Source organism: Acomys minous, assembly GCF_964271855.1.
Source record: "Acomys minous genome assembly, chromosome: 9".
Taxonomy (NCBI): Eukaryota; Metazoa; Chordata; class Mammalia; order Rodentia; family Muridae; genus Acomys; species Acomys minous.
The window spans coordinates 91,914,617-91,938,552 of record NC_140490.1 but is presented as its reverse complement, the minus strand read 5'-3'; the positions used below and the strand labels follow the sequence as shown (position 1 = coordinate 91,938,552).

Sequence of the window (23,936 nt, the reverse complement as noted above, 5' to 3'; positions counted from 1 at the left end):
TGGAGTCTAGAGTAAGAGACGAGAAAGGGAAGACTTCCAAGGGCCGACACTAAGCAGGGAATAGAGGAGGGGATGAGGGAGCAGGAGAGAGTAATAGGAAAAGAAACAAGGCATGGCTATGAGCCTCCTGGCCTGTTAAGTTTCTATCAAGAAATAACATCACCTTGTAGTTTAAAGATAAATGTTTCCGGGGTGGGGGATAGTCAAGTTGGATCAGAAAATTAGGATTTCTGAGCAGTTATTCATAAGTAGAAGAACTGACCTTTGGCCTCAGAGGAGACCGTACTCAGAATGATACATAGACCTTAGTGAGTTTCTTTGCTTAATCTGGAAGGAAGTCTGGTCGGATGGGCTCTAGAGAAAGTGCAGAAGGAAAACAGAACCTGTGAGTTTCTGTAGTAACATGGAGACTGGGGACTGAGGGGTGTTGTGGGCCCAGAGAGGCACTTCTCTTGATAGTTTTGTTATTCAAAATTAAAATAGCATATGCACAAATACTGTTGTTAGAAAAGACTAAGAAGGGCAGAGAAGCTAGGGGTCTTGGCGCACGTCTTTAATCACAGCACTAGGAGGCAGAAGCAAGTGGGTTTCTGTGAGTTGGAGCGGATTCCAGGTCAGTCAAGGTTGAACAATGAGAAGACAAGACAAGGAAAAGAAATAGGAGCTAGGAAAGGTTAAAGCAGACAAGATAGACACAGGTCAGTGCTGGGAAAATTAAGTCTGTCTTAGCTAGGGTTTCTATTGCTGCAATGAAACACCAAGTTGGGGAGAAAGGAGTGTATTTTCTTATATGTCCGTATTGCTGTTCATTATTATAGGAAGTCAGGACAGGAATTCATACAAGGCAGGATCCTGGAGGCAGGAACTGATACAGAACCTTGAAGGAGAGCTGTTTACAGTTGTGGGCTACAGTAAAATAAAAAATAAACCCAATACTTTCTTACTTAAAGGGGGAAAGATCAGGACACAGTCACAATCGAATCAAAGCAAAATCAAATTCCAACCATCCAATGTCTGGGATCCACTCAGGATCTTCTGTTGTTATAAAGAAAGTCCCAATTTACCAATATAGACCAAGGAGCCAGATATTGGGGTGAAAACCTACTAGCTCAGAGAGGCAAAGAAAGCACCCTGCTGACCTTCCTACTCAGCTCACATCCCAAAAGGATATGAAGAAAAAAAGGAAAAAGCCAAAAGCTCTTCCTCTTCCTCCTCCTCCTCCCCACACTGTCTTAAATACCCTTCAACTCACTGTCTCTCGTTTCTGTTTACCCCTGTCAGCTGGTTTCTTGCTCTGCCTCTTGACCTGTGATTATCTTTATTTAATGCTGTGTACAGAAAAATTTTGGATTAAAGATAGGTGCTCGGCCAAGCCACACCAAACAAGAAACAATTTTTACTTTCACAATCTCAGGGCTCACACTGGAATTAAGTATCCTGCAACAGTCTTGTGGGATCCTTCAGAGGGATCACTTCTTCAGCTCTGCTCTACGTAGCACTCACAGCTTGTCTTCTAGGCTTCCACCCGGCTCCACTCTACAGCTGCTGCTGTCCTTGGTGGTCATCCCATGGTCCTGGCATCTCCAAAATGCTGGAGTTTTCTGCTGCAACTAGGCTGTACTTTCATCTATGGCATCTCCTAGCCTCTCTTCATGGTGCCAAGCCTCAACTTCTTTGTGTGACCCCTGCCGTCCGGGGCTTTCACTGAGGGGCACCTTCACCAGTGGCCTCTCACAGTGCCAAGCCTCAGCTGCTCTCCATGACTCTCATGCATTCAAAGCCAGCGCCACCTGGGTGACTCTTACACATTAGCAAGTCCAGCTGCCAGCATGAGGTCCAGCCCTGGCCACCTCTGGAACACAGCTTCTCTGTGCTCTCAGGAGACACTTCCCAGAGGATTTCACCTCAGTGACGCTGGTCTCTTCTTAATCCCAGCTACTTTCTTAGCTTCAGTTGACCAGCATCAGTTATCCCAGTAACATAAAGGTTTCATTTCAGAACCATAGAGTCTCAGTTCAAAATAACAAATGGCCCTGATAGTCTTGAACTTCCCTCTGAAACGTCCGTCACAAGCCAGGCCTCCATCTTCTGCAGTGCTCTCAACATTCTTATCTTTCAAGCTCCTCAAGAACTTTCCACTGAGCTCTCAACACTCAGTGGCTGTTCTAGCCCAGAATTCCAACATCCTTCCACAATCCTCCCCAAAACATGGTCAGATCTGTCCTAGCAGTACCCAAGAAATACCACACACCCAATACCGGCTTCTGTCTTACTGTCATAAAACCACACCCTTCCTTGTGGGAGGTCATTTATAGAATGAGAAAAGAGGCATCTGGCTTTTCTCTTGTGCCGTGTTGGAGGTCTTAAAGGATGTGTCAGCTGTTTTGCAAGGTAGCTAGGGCTGTGCCCAGGAAAGTCAATTTGGTGCTAGTAGACTGAATATCCCACTATATTAACTTTTAACAAATAATATATAATATGAACCTTTCATTTAAGGATAAAGATCTTTCTGTAAAGATACTGCAGACTGTAGGAGCAGAGACAGAAGCATGTAGAAGTGGGCCAACCACATTAGAGAAAGACTTATGGCTATGACAGGACTTACAGCGCTAATGTTTAAGAATAGCTGGCACCTTTTGTTTTATGTGCTTTTGGGTACTTGCCGTTAACAAGTCTTTTCCCATTTGACTACAGTGAAGCACTTCCTTTCTCGCTCTTCCCTAGTAGTTTCATAGTTTTAGGCCTCTCATTTTTAATCCACTTTTCTGTTGAGTCCTATAAGCGATGAGAGACAGACAGTCTAGTTGCCTTCCTTTGCACATGGCTGTCCATTTGCCCACGTACAGCTTACCAAAAGATTACCCTGTCTCCTGAGTTCTCGGTGTGTTAGTTATTGAAAGGCTAACAGTGGCCCTGGGTCTATTTTTATGCTAAGGCAGCAGTGCTGTTTTGATGAGCAGCTTTGTAGTTTGTTGGGAAATCAGGTAATGTCTCTGACTTTGTTACTTTTTGCTTGCTGTTGTGTTGACTATTTAAAATAGTAACACGAAGTTTTTGAAAGCACGCAAAGTAGGAAAGAAATACGGTCCTAATAGTTTACATTATTCTTTTGCTGTAGCCCACTTCTGTGCTCCAGAGACAAGGAGACCGATCTCACTTCAGTCCAGAGTGGACATTTCAAATCTTTTCAACAATGTAGTGATGCATCAGACTGTCTTCTACAGTTAGTGGTTGACGTCTCAGTGAGAGAGACTAAAGGAAGAACAGTACTGGTGTAGGGGCTGGCGGGATGGCTCAGTGGTTAAGAGTCCCGGCTGCTCTTCCAAAGGGCCAGGGTTCAATTCCCAGCACCCACGTGTTGGGTCACAACCATCTATATAGCTTTGGTCGAGGAGATCCAACACCCTCTTCTGACCTCTGTTCATATCTGGTGCACAGACATGCAGGCAAAGCACCCATCGCGTAGAATAAAATAATTTAAGAATACTAGTACAGGAAGAAGCAGCTGGCTATGGAGCTGTGTGTGTGTGCGTAGGCGCCTGCGTGTGTTCCCATGTACCGTGGGGGCCTTTCTGGGGAAGCGCACGTGTCACTTGTGTAGTTACTGCATGCTTCGTCTTACAGCAATGAGTACTACCCGGCAGATCTGCAAGTTGCTCCTACCCAGGATCTGCGCAGAAAAGGCCGAGGAGCAGTGGCTGAGGAAGGGGAAGAGGAGGCTGCTGCTGGAGAAGATGAAGAATTGGAGGAAGAGGCCGTGCCCACAGATGAAGCACCCCAAAAGAAAAAGACAAGAAGGGCTGCAGCAAAGTGAGTTCCCCATCACTGGGTGATGATGGAGCTGCGCTTGTAGGGGGCAGTGCTGTCACTTCTTGTCTACATGGGAAATGGCTTTATGAAAGGTAGGCTTCTCAGTTAACTACTGACACACGGTGGGACATCTTTCTGAGACTCTCCTGACAGTTACTTTAGTCTTTGGAGATTCTCACTCTGAAACACGCCCGTGCCAGGTATTGAGAACTCACTGTAGTGCTCTGTGACACCAAAGATAAAGACAAAGGCAGACAGGCCCAGTGACACAAGTGACATTTATTGAGCATTTACCGGCATTGGTGCTGCCCGGGACCACACTTCAGTCAGTATGTCCTAGTAAATTGCAAGCTGCACTCCTGGCTTTCTCTGCCTCTTTCTTTAGTCCCCTGGGCACCGTGAAGACTGCGGGTTTATTTCAGAACAATCACTAACTAGTTTTTCTTGTTTCACCACAGACTCTTGGGACTGGAGGGACTTTTGGTGGGGCTTCTTTTTGTCATGGTTTCTTCTAAAGATGAGAGAGTATTCCAGGCTAGAGTGTTGAGGTGCCCGAGGGTGCTGTGTTTGGGTGCCAGGATAGCAGGCCTCAGAGTCGCTTGTCAGCTCTTCCCTTTGCCTTTGACTCAGCCCCTGCCAGTTACTATTGTCTTGTGCTACAGTATCTTCCAGTTCCCTTGGTTATTCATTTACCTAAATTGTTCCAAATTGTAAAAAAGAAAAAGAAAGAAAGAAAACAGGGGGGGGGGGTTGGAGCTGCTTTCAGAGGCCCTTTGAGCTAAGCTGAAGGTTCTTTGCATTGAGTGTCTGATCCCCCAGGCTGGTGCTACTCTTAAACTTTTCAATCTTACTTGTGTGTTTCAGCAGTAGCCATGTGTAAAATGTATCTATTTGGTAACTAGCCAAATGCCCTTAGCTAAGTGCAGGGCTGCAAAGATGAATTGCAAACATCTGCAGCGTAAGAGCGTGTCCAATGGCCGGTTAAATATTTTATGGGGTTTATGGGAGCACTCTAAAGAGTTGTTTCCTCCTACCACAAAGACTGAGGCAGCGACTCAGAGAAAACCTTCTGCAGAGGAGAGGACACCTCTGCTGCTGAGAGATGAAGCTCGCCAGCCTTGGAGAGGGAAGGACCTAGCAACCGTTGGAGAGAGTGTGTAAAGCCCAGGAAGGGTCCTGGCCAAGCTGCATGTGACTGCAGTTCCTTGTTCTCACCTCTGTTTCCATTAGCATAATCCCTAGCAAAAGATTAGTTCTAGTGTGTGTGTGCCGAATAAATGAATAAGCCATTTATCCAGTTACACCTTGGCCTCTCTCACCCCTGGACCTGCACACATGCCCGCGCCTGGCCTCATTTCCACCCACGCTGTACTTCAAGGTGTACTCCTAGTTCGTCAGTGACGTTTCTCTCTTATCCTAGGTGATTTCAGAGTCTCAAAAGCAATCATAACTGTATCATGGAATCCCTGCTTGCTTTGGATTTTTGCTCTTTACAAGCTCTTATGAAAATCATTAAGGGACTTTCGTAGGTACAATGGTATTCCTCTCTGTCCTTTGAAGTGTTCTAAAGAAACAGTACAAATGGAGAGGTGCTGGGCACGCAGCTCAGTTGGCAGAGCGCTTGCCTAGCATGCCCGGGGCCCTGGGCTCAGGCAGCACTTCCTGAGCCAGGCATGCTGGCACACACATATAATCTCAGCGTGGGAGGTGGATGTAAGAGGGCCAGAAGATGAATGGTACCGTCATCTCTCGGCACAGTTAAAGGGCAGTCCTTCATGAATTAATAAAAAAGGAGAAAAAGAGAGACTCTGTGAGGATTAGGTCTATGTGGTAATTCGTCTACTTCCTATTCCCAAACCTAGAATATTGCTACCAGATACCGTTATTGAAAATGTGAATAAACTGTGCTAGCTGTGTGACGTGTGCATACACCTTTAATCTCAGCACTACTTGCATAGCGAGATCATGAGACCCTGGAGATGGGGAGGTGGGGGAGTGAGGGAATGGATTGATAATAAGACCCTGGTGCTAGCTCAGTGTTGCGTGGCCCAGCTTTATACCCTGGCTTCCTAGAGTCCATGAATGAGCAGGTGAGATATGCAGGTGAGCTCTGTTCTCAGTGTGTTCTAGTAGACAATGCCATTTGCTCTGGACAGTCCTATCGTCCTCTTAACTCTCAGTGGCAGAGCTTTGCTGTTTGTTCTGTCGGTTGTGTAAGCAAGAGCCATTGTCACCTACACTTGCCTGCATGCCATCAGTGTTTATGCTCCATGAGAGAGAAGAATGAAGGGTGACTCCTGCCACCTCCTTGCACAGAACTAAGTCCCTGAGTCACCTGTGCTCACCTTCTGAGAACACGCTGGCCCAACCACTTTCTTCTTGGTTGGGTCGAGTTGAAGCCTTTCTACATAAACATCGTGAAGGCTTTCTAGGGTGCAGAGCCTGGATTGTGGGGAGAGGCCTGCCTGAGATTTGAAGGTTCCAGAAAATACTCTCCTAGTCATTAAAATGTGCTTGGGTAACCAACTCATAGGTGGGGTGTTCGGAATACTTGTCAGAGAATAAGTTATTTGAAGATGACCTCTGTGCTTCATTACTACTGGAACCTCTTGTTTTGTTTAGGCAGCTAATTGCTCATTTGCAAGTCTTCTCGAAGTTTTCAAACCCACGGGCCTTATATCTAGAATCCAAACTGTACGAGTTATATCTTCAGGTAAGCCAAATGAATTCTGAGTGCTTTAGTCCTTGCAAACCTTTCTTGCCTTTTCTTTACCAGAACAACTTGGGTTTTTGGCAGTCGTGGATAGAGCCCCTGTCTATATTTTAAGTACTATTTTTGTTAATGGGCACACACTTAAGAAAAATCATCTTGCTGTACATTTTAGTTTGCACTAATTTAGTTGACTTTGAAGTCAACTTCAGTATGGAATGACTAATGGTGGACAGCTGTGGTAGGAGTGAGGCCACTAACGTAATGAGCTGGGTCACAGGAAAGGGTTACTGGCTGCCTTTCCTTCCTGTCAGGTCAGCCGTAGTGGGGAGTGAAAAGTGCAGTGCTAGACAGAGAGCCAGAACGGGGTTGTCATTCCAAGCCCATTGGGGAAATGAGCTTTTCTCAGATGCGGATGGTGTTTTGGAAGGACTTAATCTGCTCAGCAGCCTTTGTCCATGCTCTGTGCACGTGACAGAAAGCCTGAGCGTAGAAGTCTCTGGCCACAGGAACAGCATTCCACACTTAACTAACCAGAGGGACCACAGCCCAGTCCTCTCCTGACATTGCTGACTATCAGCTTTATAGTATAGGGGTCCTTGTCACAGGACCAGGCCAGTTGGCTAAAATCCAGAGCAAATCACACAGAGAATACAGGTTGGAGTTTCATTTCTCTCTTTCTTCCCTCCCTCCTTCCTTGTTTTCTTTCTTTCTTTCTTTCTTTCTTTCTTTCTTTTTTTTTTTTTTTTTGTAGAGCCTTGTTATTTGGTTAAACAAATTTCTGTCTCATGGTTTGTATATATATTACTTCATTAATTTGTTCTGTAAAATGTTATTTCTAGTTATTGCTACACCAAGATCAAACCGTGCAAAAAATAACGTTGGACTGCATAATGACCTACAGACATCCTCATGTCCTCCCTTACAGGTGAGCTATGTAAGCTGTAGAAGCATTGCTTCCTTTGCCTGGAACCTCTTCTGAAATAACGTCTTAAAAACCCAAGAAGTTCACCTCTTCCACAGTGATCATGACATGAAAGCCAGACATGTATTTTTGCATTATTCTTTGTAGGTAACAAAGTAGAAACGAGATTATTGATATAAAGATATGTCTTGCAAAGGGGTATCATTTCTCTGTCCTTGCTAGCATAAATGCATAAAACCTTCATGGTTACCTAGGGAATGGAACCGCCTAAGATGCTCTAAGCATCGCAGCTGTGGACCAACTCTAGCCCCTCCTAACCCGTTTACCTCTTGACATTTGAAGACATTTTTGTGAGGATTGTCCTTCCGGATGTGAGCCTCACTATGAACTGCTTAACAAATCATTTTAGTTGTGCTTGCAAATGCTGCTCTTTCCTTTATTTTGAGAAGTGCCCTGGACTGGGTGACAAATTGTGCTGTGTCTATTTTAAGGGAAAACTTACAGAGGCTGCTTGATGACAGAAGCTTTAAGGAAGAGATCGTGCACTTCAACATTTCAGAGGATAACACTGTCGTGAAAGCAGCCCACCGGGCAGATCTGTTTCCAATTCTGATGAGGTATTTACACTCTTTAAAAATGTGAATAAATCACAGTTCTACTCACACTCGTGTGATTCTCTTCAGAGAGAATGTAATGGGACTGGTTCGTTGTTTTTTCTTTAAACTGGGTTTCCTGTAGCTCAGGCTGACCTCAAACTCTCTGTGTAGCTGAGGATGACTTTGAACTGTAGTTGGGATTTTGGAAAACTTCTCCCTGTTCCTGTGAACTTACAGCTTCCCAGTAACATTTCTTCTTCGCTTGTTCAGCCACTCTTTTCCAAGTAACTGATGCATGCTACAGAATCAGTGTGGGCAAAGTTCAAGGGGAATAGATTTTAGTGGAACAGTTGATAGAGTTTGTTGATAGAGTTTCATATTCCATGTTGCAGCCAATCACCATTTGTTGAGATCTTGTACAGCATTGAAATGGAATAGCCACAACTATTTGCAGGTTTCTTTCTGCCTCTTGTAACACGCATGGGTTTTCTTCCTCTCCGTGGGCTGGGTACAGAAGCATTGTGAGCGTCTGAGGCCAGTCAGAAAATAAAGCAGTGCCTCCAGTTTGCTTTGATGAATTTGTAAAATAGTTTTTTTTTTAATTGCTCAGTTTTAATTTCTAAGAATAGTAACTACCATAGGTAAACTCACACAAAAGTTCTATAGGCCCCTAATAATTTAAAGGCATCGTAATGTTAATTTTTTAACCGTATTTTCAAGTTTTGAGTGTTGTCAGGAAATCGTTTTATACTAAAATGTAGCTATTAGCTGGCTTGCATTCCTTTTATCCCAGTTCCTAGAAAAGCAGAGGCAAGCCGATGTCTAAAGCAGAGGCAAGCTGATGTCTGAGTTCAAAGTCAGCCAGACAGAGCTACACGGTGAGACCCTATCTCAAACAAAGTAGCTTTCAATTAAATATCTAAAGGTTTATGAAAAGTGGAGGTTAAATACTGTTATTAAGCATGTGTTAAAATGGCCACACTAACTTTTCTACCATGAACCTTTCATCTGTTTTATTCCTGTGGACATTCTGATCGCTCTATGTTGCATTCCTGGGATAATGCTTACTTGACTTGAAAGCATCAGTTGATACTATGCTTAGAAATGTGATTGGAAGGCTGAGAAATGTCTCGGTGGGTAAGAGCACTTGGTGTTCCTAAAGAGGACCCTGTTCAATTACCAGCTCTTCTTGACTGTTAAATGGTCATAACTGTCTGTAACTTTTGACCTCTGGCCACCGGGCACACACATACATCAAACAAAACACCCACATAAAATAAATTTAAAATAATCTTTTTTGTTGTTTGGTTTGGTTTGAGTTTGGGTTTGGGTTTTGTTTTTTGTTTGTTTGGTTTGTTTTGTTTAAGACAGGGTTTCTCTGTGTAGCCCTGACTGTCCTGGACTCAATTTGTAGACCAGGAGGCCTCAAACTCACAGTGATCTGCTTGTCTGCCTTCAGAGTGCTGGGATTATAGGCATGTCCCAATGCATCCGTAAATTATTTTTAGGGTTTTTTGTTGGTGGTGGTGGTGGTGGTTTTGGTTTGGTTTTTTCTTCTTTGTTTTTGAAATAAAAGAGAAATGTACTCAGAGCCTAGTGTGGTACTGCATGCGTGTAATCCTAGGAGCCAGGTTCAAGGCCAGTGTCGGTAGTACAGGAAGGAGGAAATGCTGTGTTTTACGGTTATTGGTTAGTCTACTATATGGCTTTATTGAGAGAGAGGGGATTGGGAAATAATGTTTTATGTTTATAATAAGCAAAATTAATGTTGGGTTGTTTTTTGGGGTTTTTTTTTCACTCATTAACTCAGCCATGTATTTCTTTTACTACTTTTCATAAAGAAAACAAACAAACAACTTTTTCCTTCTCTCCCTGTACTATGAAAGTTCTATGTAGCATAGAAGTTAATTTTTTTCCTTAAAAGTTTAGATAAGATCTGTGTGATTTTGTTATGTGTATTGTTTGATTTTAGACAAAGTCTTATTATATAGCTTTGGCTAGCTGGGAACTCACTACGTAGACCAGACTGGCCTTGAACTCACAGAGATCTGACTGGCTATGCCTCTGCCTTGTTTTTGTTTTTGGTTTTTTAAATATCTTTGGTTTAGTTTATTTTTCCTAGTTTTTTTTGTTTGTTTGGTTGGTTGTTGGTTGGATAGTTGGTTGGTTTGGTTTTAGTTTTTGGTTTCTGGTTTTTCAAGACAGGGTTTCTCTGTGTAGCCCTGTCCTGGACTTACTCTGTAGACCAGGCTGCCCTCGAACTCACAGAGATCTGCCTACCTCTGCCTCCCATGTGTTGGGATTAAAGGCGTGTGCCGCTGCACCTGACTTTTCCCCCAGATTTTAACTGAAATCTTTCTAGTTTCCTTTATTCTTATAGACTTTTTATTTTACTTCTTTTTAATGTCTGTATTATTGTTTTCACTTTTCTTTGATTAAATTTACCCTTGACTTGCCTGTTTTCTTGCTTTTTTCTCTCTCACACAGTGAATTACTGGCTAGCCCTTGTCTGTTTTCTGCTTCCTGCTAGCCTTGTTTCATTGTTTTTCTACATACCTGCTTCTCTTTTTTTTTTTTTCTTAACTCCATGATATTTCCATTTGTGCTCATTACAGCCTTGTAGCAAAGCAAACAGGCCGTGATGCGTCTGACAGCATGTGACTAATGCTCTTTTGACTTTCTAGAATTTTGTATGGGCGGATGAAGAACAAGACAGGGAGTAAGACCCAGGGGAAGTCCGCTTCAGGGACCCGCACGGCCATTGTTCTGAGGTTCCTCGCTGGAGCCCAACCTGAAGAGATCCAGTTATTCTTAGACCTGCTGTCTGAACCTGTGAAACACTTCAAGAATGGTATCTACCCACTGCCTTCCCCCCTCCCCCAAACGCCCACCCTCCGTGCTGAGGTGAACTTCTGACATGACTGGACAGAAGCCTCTCTAGTGGGCCTGATTCTTCCCGCCTTGGTGATGTCGTGCTGCTGAAATTCATCTCACTGTGAACCTCTCTGACTGCGCAGCTGACCCCAGGGTTGTCAGTGCCCTTGTGCTAGAGGACTTTGTTAGAAATTTCCGCCCATGAAAAATGGCAAATACTTATAAGTATACAAACTATGTGCCAGGCTAGTCTACATAGTGAGTTCCATGTCAGCCAGGGCTATGTACAAGGCCCTGTTGTAAAGTGTACGCAAACACATGAGAGAGAGACACACAGACACAGACATAGAGAGAGCCCACCCCTGAGATAGTAAGAACAAGTTGCAAAAATTAACTGTAATTCTTCTGCCGTTTAGTTACTTATTTCTTCACAGACACTTGCCTGCTGAGCAGTGGCTTGCCCATCTCTCCTGTGCCCCACATGCTCAGCTCAGTTTAAGAGTAGTGGAGAAGTGTGTGTAACAGTACAGGCAAAGCCCTGGTGCCCCCTTCTGTCACCATGATGTGTTGAGCACTTACTTTACACATACGTTATCAAAAGCCCTTTGCAAGCATCAGTTGATGTTTAAAACAAACATAGGAGCTTTCGTATAATTGTCCTCATTTTACAAATGAGAAAGCTGGTAGAGATAGGATTTGAACTCAGACCTTTCTGACTATAAAATGCTTTTCTCCAGTTCCAGGTTGATTGGCTTTAGCCCAAAATAAGTATTTATTTGGTAGTAGAATTTGTTTAGTTTACATATTTCCATTCAGTATAATCTCACCCTGTATTGGAGAATGACTCTAAGAGTACAGAGATTTTTGGGGGGGGTGGCCCCCAGTATAGGAGGGTGGTTACAAATGGTACATTGTAGGTAGTCTGGTTAAGTGCGTGCATCAGTCAGTCCATCATCTTTCTCAGATGGTAATGCAAAGCTTAAGCAATATCAATTCAGACCATTTTAGCAAATTCTAATCAGTATTGTAGCACTTATTTACAAAGTACTATTGTTCTTATTTATTAACATGGAATTATGAGAAGAAAAGACATTTTATTCCTAGTATTCTAGGAGTTTCTTGGCTCTGTCAGACTCAGCATATCTCAATAACTCCAGTGGTCAGGAATAGTATTTTTCAAAATTGGGTCATCCAAGTGTGGAGGTGCAAACTTTGAATTCCAGCACTCAGGAGACAGAGGCAGGTGGCTGTCTTTAAGTTTGAGACCAGCCTGGTCTACATAGTGAGTACCAGGACAGCCAGGGCTACATAATAGAAAGACCCTGTCTCAAAAAGGAAAATAGTAATAATAAAACAAAACTGGGTGAGGTTCGCACTCAGAATCAGCTCTCAGACTACTCGCTCATCTTCCTTTACCTCTCTGACGTTTACAGTGACACCAGCACTTGGTAACAGTTGGGAGATAATAAATGAGAAAAGTGCATTGGCACCTGTAGCCACCACAGCATTAGACAACAGCATCATTTAGGCAGAGGGGAAGGGCACCCACCGCAGTCAGCCACAGACTACCGTTTCACCGCAAACCACGCCCTCTCCTGTGTCTCGATAGGGGAATGCCATACCGCAGTCATTCGGGCGGTTGAAGATTTGGATTTGTCTAGAGTTCTCCCTGTGGGGCGGCAGCACGGCGTCTTGAATAGCCTGGAGGTTGTATTGAAGAACATCAGTCACCTGATCAGCACATACCTCCCCAAGATCCTGCAGATCCTGCTGTGTATGACAGCAACTGTTTCCCACATCCTCAACCAGCGAGAGAAGGTGAGAGGCTCCTGGTACATGTGGTCTCCTAACTGAAAGAGTGGAGCCTGAATCACTAAGGTCTTTCAAGGTTAAACTTCCTTCTGTAACCCTTGTCACATCGAGACAGAGTCACATAGGCTCTGTAGGAGATAGATGCTGAAGCCAGGGCAGGGCTTTGAATAGATAAGCAGCACAGCTAATTAGCTAAGACGTGAGCACCGCGGATTTTCTGCTGAGTTGTATTACGGGCCTGTTGTGTTGGAAGAGGAATGTGGATGAGAATGTGGGGAAGAGGTTGTACGTTACGATGCGCCGACGGCTTCTCAAGCAGTTGAGATTTAACGTGATGATCCAGCCTCAGATTTTGCCTCCTGACTCTGGCTGTTATTAACTAATGGGTGTAAATTTCAGTTGCAAGAAAAAAAAATTGTCTCTGTTTATTCATAATAAACCCAGTGAGCTGCCTTTTAACTGTAGTCTTAAGTAGAAGTTGGCTGCCAAAATTTTAAGGTACTTTTTGGATAGACGTAAATCAGCCTTGATAAGGAAGTGCATCACCAGAGCTGACCTCCTGAGGTAGCACAGTTAAGGTCTGGAGCACAGTGAGTGGAAAGCGTCCAGTAAACGAGGCTGGTGATGAAGATACTGCTTTATGCCATTCTGGTTGGGCATGCGGGTAGGGTTTCCTTAAGGAGACAGAGGCAGGAGGATCATGCGTTTAAGGCTAGCCTGGGCTACAGTATTTTTTGAAAGGTGGTGTTTTATCCTGGTGCTAGCACACACCAGTACTCTCAGCACCGTGGAGGCAGAGACAGGCGGATCTCTTGAGTTGAAGGACAGCCTGGTGTACACAGTGAATTTCAGGATAGCAAGGGCTATATAGTGAAGCCCTGTCTCAAATAAACAAACAAACAAACAAATAAAGCTTGGCTTGGAGAATCCTAGAGTAACCCCCAGAAAGAGGTCATGGAAGGTTCTCTGTTATTTGCAAATTCAGAGGAGAACATGAGAATTTCCATTTGTGCTTTAGAGCAAACAAAAGTGACTCTGCACATGTTAAATCACGAAGGGTTACAAGTTTCATAAAGACGCATCCTTTGGACTTTTGATTAACTTAGAAGTTACTGAGTAATAGGCCGTGCTCCCAAAGCAACGTTCCGTAACTCAGAGGGTCATTTGTGCAATTTCACGGTTCATTAGTTAGTGAGGTGTTCACACGTGGAGCTTCTTGCTCTTTTAAGAAGTCCAAGGAGGCCGAGTGAATCATCCCATGGTGGTTTCGTCTGAGTGTGTGTTTCAGTTACAAACTTGCTCTTTATGACTGTGAGAGCCTTTGGGGTGTTGGCTGACATGAAATGTGTGCTGTTAGAGTTGTAAATGTTTTTGTGGTGTTTGTACATTGAAGCAGTGGCCCGCGTATAAATATACATAAAATCTACAACTGCCTATCTCCCGGCTTTTCCTCAGGCATAGTCAACAGTCATGGATAAACTGGACAGCTGGAACTGCAGTTGTAGAAATGGATAGAATGTTCCTGCCCTGCCTGTGGGGAGCCTCGGGCATGGAGCAGAGTAGGGCGTCTGTTGGAGGTCTTGTTATTTGTCCCTGGTGATAAGTATCAGTGATGGCTTTTATCTTGGGGATATCAGTAGAGTGGAAGTGTATCAGGGTGCCTTGATTTCCTCTGTAGCTGGAGTGATGAGGGGACTAGATAAGGGCAGGTGGTGTGTTAGGTTTCACGATCCTTAGGCTTATGTGGCACATAAAGCATCCTTGTTGATAGTCCCTTGAATTTAAAATGAAGTATTGCACATGTACATGTCTCTGTTGATCAGAGTGCTGGCTTTTGTTGACAAGTAACTTCCCTCTTAGTGTCATGGTGTCTTACGCATAGACTTGACATTCGGTGGTGGTGGCGCATACCTGTGATCCCCCCACTCAGGGGGCAGAGGCAGGAGGATCTCTGAATTTGAAGCCAGCCTGGTCTATAGAGTGAGTTCTAGGACAGCCAATGCTACACAGAAAAGCCCTGTCTCAGAAAACCAAAAGGAGAAAAAAACACATTCGCTACATAAGAGGCTTTTCTTTGTCTTCCTAAGTTTCAGGATGATAAGGACCTTAGGTAAATAAGGTCATATATAAAAATTGCTTCCATTTAAATATCCAACACCCACAATATATTGATCAGATGGAAAGGTAAGCAGAGTTTGAGTCTTCTGATTTGCCGGGCTTTTGACATTGTTTATAAAGTGTCACTCTGAGGCCCCTGTCTCTCCTCTCTGGCTCTAAACCCATTCATTCTTTAATAACCCAGTGGGAACTCTGCCCTTTGCATAATGTCTGCCCTTCCCAGGCTTGCAAAATTGCCTACATATTGAGCTCTTCAGAATTTTCAGTCCCTATGTGAATACGGACCGTGGCTATAATGCTGTTGTTGATGGAGACTCAGTAAAGAGTTCTACTTTGAGGCTGCATTGTTGTGGCTTCACACCACACAGGGAGGGAGATGTGATATCTGTCTGGTGTTTACTGTGACTCTCCATCCTCTCTGTGTCTGTGCCGGTGTATTTGTTCACGGTTACCATTGCTTTACGCATTTGAGTGTTAGAGCTGTATGTGCACCATGTGTGTGCAGTGCCATGTATGTGCACCGTGTGTGTGCAGTGCCATCTATACAGGCATACCTGCTCACTGTTACTATTGCTGTATGTGCACCATGTGTGTGCAGTGCCCTCGGAGGCCAGAAAGGGAGCTGGGGATAGAGACTGCTGTAAGCCCCGGTCCTCTGCGAGAGCAGCCAGTGCTGTTAAACACTGAGCATCTCCTCAGCCTGAGTCTCTTCCCCACCCCTGCCACATGAGCAAGATTGCCTCTCCAAGGAATTGGATGGGTGTGAGTTTGTAGTGTTTATTTGTGTGTGAGATGTGTGTGTTTTTGTGTGTGAGGTATGGATGTTTGAAAAAGATCCTTTTTTTTTTTTTTTTTTTTTGCAGATACAGCTGAGGTTTATTAACCCACTGAAAAATATACGACGCCTGGGAGTCAAGATGGTCACCGACATCTTCTTGGATTGGGAATCCTATCAGTTCAGAGCAGAAGAAATCGATGCCGTGTTTCACGGTGCAGTTTGGCCCCAGGTGCACCTTGGTTCCCACATCCTTCTGGCCCCTTCTGCTTCTCCTTTTATTTTTCATTCACAGCACAGCCTACCACACAGACATGAATAAGGCCTGCTCTTTTTTCTTACATCAAGACTCTTATTTCTGCAAGTTGTTCGAACACTTGGTTAGACCTAAACATTAAGAGCTAATTTCTAACAAACGAAGGTATATTCGTTTGCCCTGCATTTTCCTGCTGATTTCTCTGCTTGTGGCCAGTTGTCATGGTAACTGATGTAGTTAGCAAGCTAAGATGACTGTGGGATGAACTTGACTTTGAGAACAGTTTCTAGCTGTTTAAACTCAGTCATTCGTGACCGTGAGAAACCCCACAGAGCTGGTTCCCGTATCTGGACATCCTGCACCACTGCTGCCATTTTTCTGTCAGCCTTACTTTGCTGCTTCTCTTTTCCTCTGTCTGTTCTTCACGCATGCTCTCTGCCCTGGTCGGCTTCCTCCTCCACTGTGCTGCTCATTCTGCTTACTGGCTGTGGCTGTTGCTGTTTCTCTGTAAGTATCTTATGTCACCTTGATTTGGTCCCCTAGATCTGCAGGCTTGGATCTGAGAGCCAGTATTCGCCTACGCCGCTACTGAAACTAATTAGTATCTGGAGCAGAAATGCAAGGTAAGACTTTTTCCTTCCCTGAAAAGGAACAGTGTTTTAGACCAGGCTAGTCAAAACTGGTCTAAGGACCATCTGCTGTATGGTTGTTTTTAAGTGCAGTCACAACAGATAACGAACTTGAATAAAAACATGGAAAGATCTCAGGATACATAATTTTAAGAAAACTAATGGACTTTAAAAATATGTCTGATGTATCTCAAGAAAAATGCTTATAGATATATTTGTCTGTGGATATGAAAAAAACAAATATCTAGGATGTGTGAGAAACTTTTTAAAATAAACACATAAAATTTACATATTCATGAGGAGTGTTGTAGTACATAAATACATTGTATAGTGTAAAAATCAAGACAGATACCTGTACTTAAAGATCTTTTCTTTCTAGTAAAAACATTCCATATCCTTTCTTCCAGCCTTTTAGAAATATGCAGTATGTTTAGAGTCCCAAAGCTGCCCAGTGTTTCTCTGTCCCTCCTTCCATCCTGCCCTTCCTGGCCTCTGGTACCCACTGCTTTACTCTCAGCTCCGACATCACCAGTTCTTCTAGGCTGCTCTTGAGAGTGAGCTCTTAAGAACAACCTAACTGTGCCTTAGGTGGTCCAGAGCCAGGAAAGGAGTTTCAGATGTTCTTTGGATTTATTTGAATAAATCACAATAAAAATGGAAAAATTAGAAACTTACACCTTGTAATATGAGATAAACGAACACTGTAGTATATAAAGGCCAAAGAAGATGCCTAGGCATGGCAGTGGATAGGCACATTCCTCCCGGGGTGTGGTAATTGCGTCAGTCACGTGATCTGACCCGGCCAAGGAATGAGTAGAATAGCTCCGGTGAGGAATGACTTTCTAGGCCACGGTCCGCTTGGAAACTCCTGTCTAAACAGACATGCAGCTCCTGTGTCAGGCAAAGCTCTGATACTGATCTGGCAGTGGTATTAAAAATCCTGGCATTGGTTTTCACAAAACCAGAATCATATTGTATAACCACATTTTTACTTTTTTGCTTTGTTTTTCATCGTTTACCATTATGGCATGAATATTTTCCTGTTATTAAATAGACCATAAAAGCCCCAAAACAGCGTTTTCTTCACTGTTCTTTTTACTAGTAGGAAAACCTGTTCGTTACTAGGAAAACGCCTCACTTTACTCATTTCCCCATTTGATAAGCGATTTTTATCTTACTTCTGAGCACCCATAAGCAGTGTTTTATAGTCATATTTGGGAAAGGTTTTATAAGGACATACAAACAAGCCGGTAAGAGCTGTAGTCCAGGAAGATACTGGAGTACAGATTGGCCTTTCTTTATTTGGTTCCTTGTTCAAGGTGCACATCCACATTGGTCATCATTTCACTGAATCCTAAAGCTTCTTCCTCACGTGTTTTCTGAGAACGTAGATGATGGGCTGGAGACATGGCTCAGTGGTGATGAGCGCTTGGTGCTCTTCCAGAGGGCCTGGGTTTGGTGCCAGAGACCTCATCCTGTGCTTAACCACAGCTGTTTCCCTTCTGTGTATAGTGATCACCTGAAAAATATCTGCCAGGGTGCTGCATATCCAGTAGGTGGCTGAAGTTTCTGATGAAGCCATACTCGTCAGCATGGGACGTGTTTTTTTACTGTGGGGTGTCTGAACCTCTGTTTTTGCACCAATAAGATAACAGAGCTTAGGGCTGGGAGATAGCTTGGGCACTAAGTTCTTGCCAGGCAAGGTGAGGAGCCATGTCAAGGCAGGTAGAGGCAGACAGATCTATGGACGCTTGCTGGCCAGCTGGCCTAGCTCACCTGGCAATGTTCTCTGCCAATGAGAAACCCTGTATCAAAACAAAAAATGGATGAAGACACCTGCGGGACAAACATCTAGTGTTGTCCTCTGACCTCCACATGCTCCCGCATGTATGAACACACCCACAGACACAGAAATAATAGATGCACCTCGTTGCTATATCAAATATTTATTGGGCCAAAAGATGCAGAAACAGAGCCTCTTAGAACTTCTTGGTTAGTTTGTTGGTGCCAAGTGTATTAAAATACTTGAACATTTTTGTCAGGGATAAAGTTAAACTACCTATTTTTTTTCCCCCGAAAAATTATCTGATACGTTTCTACATAGAAGAGTATTATAATTTTTCCTGTGAGTGCTTCATTATTAAATATGGCTTTGTCCTCCGAGTGAGGATGTTCTCACCCACACGCAGCCACTGTCTCATGTTGGAGTGCGTGGCTGTCTCTGAGTTTGTGTGCACGCATTCTAGAAACCTTATCGCTGAACAGCCAAATGTTCGTACAGCTCTTTAGAAAAGAACCGAGAGTGGAAGTCAGAGGCCTGGTGCTTCTTATGGTGGCTTTAGCAGGTCTGCTCTTCATCTGTGAAATAATAGCACATAGGGTGTCACAGAAATTAAATAAAATATATACAAACCTAAGTATTATACTGTTTACTAAATTAGCCACTGAGTTCTAGATTTAAAGGAATTTCTCTTCATATACACATGTTAACATCAACAGAGACACTCTTACGGAATGTTTCAGACACAAACCTACTGAGAAATAGGGTGATTACAGCGTCTTTCTCCTTGCAGATATTTCCCTCTTCTGGCTAAACAGAAACCTGGGCACCCAGAGTGTGATGTCCTGACCAATGTCTTTGCAGTTCTCTCAGCAAAGAATCTGTCCAGTGCCACAGCTAGCATTATAATGGATATAGTCGAGGATCTGCTCAACCTTCCGGATTTTGAGCCCACAGACACGGTGCTGAGCTTGCCAGTGACTGGCTGTGTGTACGCCGACGTTGCAGAAAACACAGGTGTGTGCGCTGTGCAAAGCATGTGGCTCACAGACTTCATAGATACTCTCGATTGCAGAAAACAATGAGTAGAATTTGCTTTCTTAACAGCAGAAAAGTTTCTTTTTTCAGAGAAGTGTGTAATGTAAAATTGTTTGCATGTGTGGCTAAGTAGACTGCTTCTCCCCCAGGGACTCTCAGCTGTCCTCCAGCACCCTGGGAAGTGTTTTCCACTGTTAGACCTGAATCCTTCCTGTCACAGTAGCCTCACAGCTCCTGAGCTGTAGTAAGGAATGCCTTACGGAGCCTAGAGGTCTCACATCACTTTATCATGTAGCTACTGACGGAGCTCTTCAGTAAGGAAACCTTATTGTATAACGCTGTTTCAGAGCCCGTCACTGTGGGAGGGAGACTGATCCTGCCTCATGTGCCTGTGATTCTCCAGTATCTCAGCAGAACCACCATAAGTACGGAGAAGGTGAAAAAGAAAAAGAACAGGGCGCAAGTCAGTAAGGAACTCGGCATTCTTTCCAAGTAAGTGGCATAGCTTACTTAAATTAAGATTGAATCCATATGGGTGTAAAGTTTTCAAAACCTTTATCTTGTTTTTCAGGTAACTTTTGAACGAATTCAAAATATAAAAGAGTCTTTAATAAAAAGGTGTACAGGGCTGGGTTTAATCTCCAGCAACAAGCGAAAGGACGGCAGGAGAGCGGAGAGGGAGGAGCGTCTGCAGTGTGGCTGGGAGGGAGCACGTGCTGGGCCTTCCAGCCCCAACCAAAGCCTCAAGTTTTGTTAGATCACTAAAAATACTTGAAAGAACAAACCATTCAAAGAGCGAAGGCTGTCTGTTTAAAGACTTTGGCAGTAGGATTAATAATATATAATCAGCTTCTGAAAAGGCAAAGTTAGTAAATTACCTAATCCTAAATTTTAATGTGAGAATCATTAAACTTATTGATAACTTTTTACATTACTTACAACAACAACAAAAGGATAAATTAGAATTTATAATAATTAGGATCCTCAAGGATCCAGAACGTTTTATTCTCACTTTCCTAAGGTTCTCTAGGTGTTTCATCCTGGGTGATGTGGGAATGGAGACACGGCAGGGTTTTACCGCGTCCTGGCCACAGGACAGCTGCCCTTTGGCGTCTCCGTTTTTCTCTAAGCAAAACAGGGCTAAACAATTCCTCTGTCACGGTACTGTTAAGGGAAGTGCTTCCTGTGAGTTCGAGGCCAGCCTGGTCTACAAAGTGAGTCCAGGACAGCCAAGGCTACACAGAAAGACCCTGTCTCAAAAAAAAGGGGGGGAGGTGTTAGGGGAGCGAAGTGCTTCAAAATATTGCATGTGAAACCATCAGTGGTGGTGCCTAAGAATGTTTCCTGGCAAAATAAGAAAGCATGAACTGCCAGACTACATACAGCACCGACACGAGAACGCACCTACACACCGGATCCGGGGGAAGCGATAGAACAGTAGCTGAGCGAGAGCTCCCACACACAGCTGAGGGCTTCCTGCAGCACAGCTTGTTGGGTTCTCCACGCATCTTCCTAATGTGTCATTTGTCTTCTTTAGGATAAGCAAGTTTATGACAGACAGAGAACAGTGTTCTCTCCTCATTACACTGCTCCTCCCGTTCCTCCTGCACGGCAGCGTGGTCCAGGTACAGTTCATGGCACAAGGACTCTGTGTTCAGAACGTGGTGTCTTAGGCTTGTTTGTGTAGGGAATTGTATTGGTTAAATTCTGTGAGATGTTTGTTCCAGAGAAGCTAAGGCTGAGCCACATGCGTTGGTGCACACCTGTTGTCTCAGCACTTGGGGGCGGGGGGGGGGGGGCAGAGACAGGCAGATACCTGTGAGTTCGAGGCCAGCCTGGTCTACAAAGCAAGTCCAGGACAGCCAAGGCCACACAGAGAAACCATCTCTCCAAACAAACAACATTAAAGCTGTAAGACATTTGAAATAGAGTTGGGAATTGGGCAGGACTAGAAAGGAGAGACACCATCTGCCCCCTCAGCAAACTGTCCCCTCCACTCAGCTCCTCGTCCACTTCAGGATTTCTTCCTCTTCTGAACAACAAACAGAACCTAGGAAATGCATGTAGACTCACAAATACAGATCACATTGCCAAAACCGAGTGAAAACTCTCTCTCTTAATATTCAGACAAGAGTTGCTGATCTCATTCTAACACCCTAAGTGACTACAGTGGCTCATTCATCAGGTATCAGGAGTGAGCCGGACATCTTTGATGAGGTCATCGTGCAGCCACAAGCCCACAGATCTGTAGACAGCCAGCGTGCTTGTGCTGTAGGCACTGCTGTGGGTAGACAGCCCAAGACACGGTGTGAAATCACATTAGAATTGAAGGAAGAAACTGTAACATTAGAGACTATGTTAAGTTAAAATGGTAATCTTTTTAAATACCAAGAAACAATTTTGTCCGATTCTTATAACTATTTCCAATGCTGTTCTAAATTATAAACTGAACTGGGTGGGGTGGCACACACCTCTAATTCCAGCACATAGGAGACAGAGGAAGAAGGGTTGTTGCAAGAATAAAAACTTGATCTCAAAATATGTAAATACAAGAGTGTTTGCTCTGGGGTGGTGTGGGGGGGGGGAGAGAGAAAGGTTAAATATGGTTTCATAGCCAGGTGGTGATGGCGCACTCCTTTAATCCCAGCACCTGGGAGGCAGAGGCAGATGGATCGCTGTGAGTTCGAGGCCAGCCTGGTCTACAAAGTGGGTCCAGGACAGCCAAGGCTACGCAGAAACCCTGTCTCAAAAAACCAAAAAAAGAAAAAAGTCTCGTTAGGTCCTGAAGTGCAGTTTCTCTGGGTTCTCAGGACACAGAGCTTGACATCCTGGTGACGGTGCAGAACTTGTTACAGCGCTGTCTGGATCCCACGCGCTTCCTCAGACCTCTGGCCAAACTCTTCTCGGTTATCAAGAACAAGCTGTCAAGACAGCTGCTCTGTTCCATTTTCCAGGTATGTGATACACACTGTTTCCCCCCATTTGCCCTTTATTCAAAAGAGTGGAGTGAGCCACCTTTTTTCCAGGGTGGTATTATATGAAGGTGACTGGGTTAGGGAACTGAGGAGAGGAGAAGAAAAAATGAGTTTTATAAATTAATAACTATAGTGCTTATGGCCAGGGATGATGCCACAGACCTGCAACCCAGTAGTTGAGAGGGTGAGGCAGGAGGATCAGGAGTACATGGCAACCTGAGCTACACAAAGAGAAACTGCCTCATAAAACTCAAAGATAAACAATTAATTGTCCTTTTCTTTAGAGTCTGTCTGATTTTGAAAGTGGACTCAAATATACTGCAGATATTGTAAAGGTAAGAAAGAAATCTTATTTCTCTTTGGATTAAAGGTATTGGCTTATTAACACTTGTGTCCCTCTATTCATGTGGCTTAACCGTCATTTCTTGCAGCTTAATGCCTTTGATAAGAGGCATCTCGATGAAATCAACTTTGACGTTCGATTCTCAGCATTCCAGACCATCACCTCTGAGGTAAAGGAGATGCAGACGGTGGACGCTGACTACCTGACCGCTGTGATGCATAACTGCTTCTATAATATGGAGGTGGGTGTTCATGGCAAACACTCAGACTGTTTGATAGTACGCCACTAAATTCAGTGACTTAATTCCTAAATTTGTGTTTAGGAAGAGGACAAGCATTTTTAAGGTAAAATTTCTTTTAAAGTAGACTTTTTTTGTTTTGTGAACCAGTTGGTATAATTCTCATGATTTGAAAGACTGAAATGTTAATAAATACGTGGACGCGCGTGGAAAAGCAATCACCAGGTTGTGCCGTGTCTGCCTGTGACGCTCCTGTCACCTCACCACCGGGGAGGCAGGACAGAAGGACTGCAGATTTGATGCCAGCCTGGTCTACAGAGCAAGACCTTGTCACTTTTTATTTGTTTGTGTTTTGGTTTGGGGAGTGTGTGTGTTTATAGATAGGGTCTCGCTGTGGAGTCCTGTCTGACCTGGAACTCTGTGTAGACCAGGCTGACCTCAGACTCACAGATCTTCCTGCCTCCACCTTTCAGCGAATCCTGCCATCACGTGACACCATACCAGGCCCTGTCATAAAGGAGAGCTGAGTGTTTACCAAGAGCTGTAGTAAAGGAAGAGCAGTGTAAGACCCTTTGGAAAGTAGATGTCTTAGGGTCTCATTGCTGTGAAGAGACAGCATGACCACAGCAGCTCTTATAAAGGCAGGCATTTCATTGAGGCTGGCGTACAGTTTCAGAGGCTTAGTCCATTATCATCCTGGTGGGAAGCATGGCAGTGTGCAGGCAGACATGGCGCTGGAGGAGCCGAGAGTTCTACATCTGGATCCAAAGGCAAAAGAAGAGGACTCTTTTCTGCAGGCAGCTAGGAGGAGACCTCAAAGTCCACTTCCACAGTGGCACAGCTAGGAGGAGACCTCAAAGTCCGCTTCCACAGTGGCACACTTCCTCCAAGGCCACACCTCCCAGCAGTGCCACTCCCTATGGCCAAGCATTCAAACACAGGAAACTGTGGGGCCAAACCAATTCAGACCATCCCAGTAGACATCCACGGTGGCTGCACAGCTCTCTTTTCTTTTTTTAAACTTTTATTTATTCACTTTACATCCTAGTTATATCCC

General features: G+C 44.1%; 1 protein-coding gene and 1 pseudogene across 2 annotated transcripts in view; both read left to right on the top strand.

Annotated features, from left to right (window-relative positions):
* LOC311604996 (large ribosomal subunit protein eL29-like) overlaps nucleotides 1-23,936 on the top strand; it is a 213,119-nt pseudogene that overhangs the window by 127,967 nt on the left and 61,216 nt on the right. The gene's annotated exons all lie outside the window — the stretch shown is intronic.
* Nucleotides 1-23,936, top strand: part of UTP20 (UTP20 small subunit processome component) — an 86,961-nt gene that overhangs the window by 33,865 nt on the left and 29,160 nt on the right. The window contains exons 22-35 of the mRNA XM_084795271.1: nucleotides 3,625-3,810; nucleotides 6,433-6,523; nucleotides 7,363-7,448; nucleotides 7,937-8,062; nucleotides 10,726-10,892; nucleotides 12,525-12,733; nucleotides 15,709-15,852; nucleotides 16,420-16,499; nucleotides 19,079-19,302; nucleotides 19,671-19,815; nucleotides 20,861-20,948; nucleotides 22,134-22,277; nucleotides 22,583-22,633; nucleotides 22,730-22,882. Of these exons, the coding sequence (XP_084651397.1) occupies nucleotides 3,625-3,810; nucleotides 6,433-6,523; nucleotides 7,363-7,448; nucleotides 7,937-8,062; nucleotides 10,726-10,892; nucleotides 12,525-12,733; nucleotides 15,709-15,852; nucleotides 16,420-16,499; nucleotides 19,079-19,302; nucleotides 19,671-19,815; nucleotides 20,861-20,948; nucleotides 22,134-22,277; nucleotides 22,583-22,633; nucleotides 22,730-22,882 (1,894 nt within the window). The remainder of the gene's footprint in view (nucleotides 1-3,624; nucleotides 3,811-6,432; nucleotides 6,524-7,362; nucleotides 7,449-7,936; nucleotides 8,063-10,725; nucleotides 10,893-12,524; nucleotides 12,734-15,708; nucleotides 15,853-16,419; nucleotides 16,500-19,078; nucleotides 19,303-19,670; nucleotides 19,816-20,860; nucleotides 20,949-22,133; nucleotides 22,278-22,582; nucleotides 22,634-22,729; nucleotides 22,883-23,936) is intronic.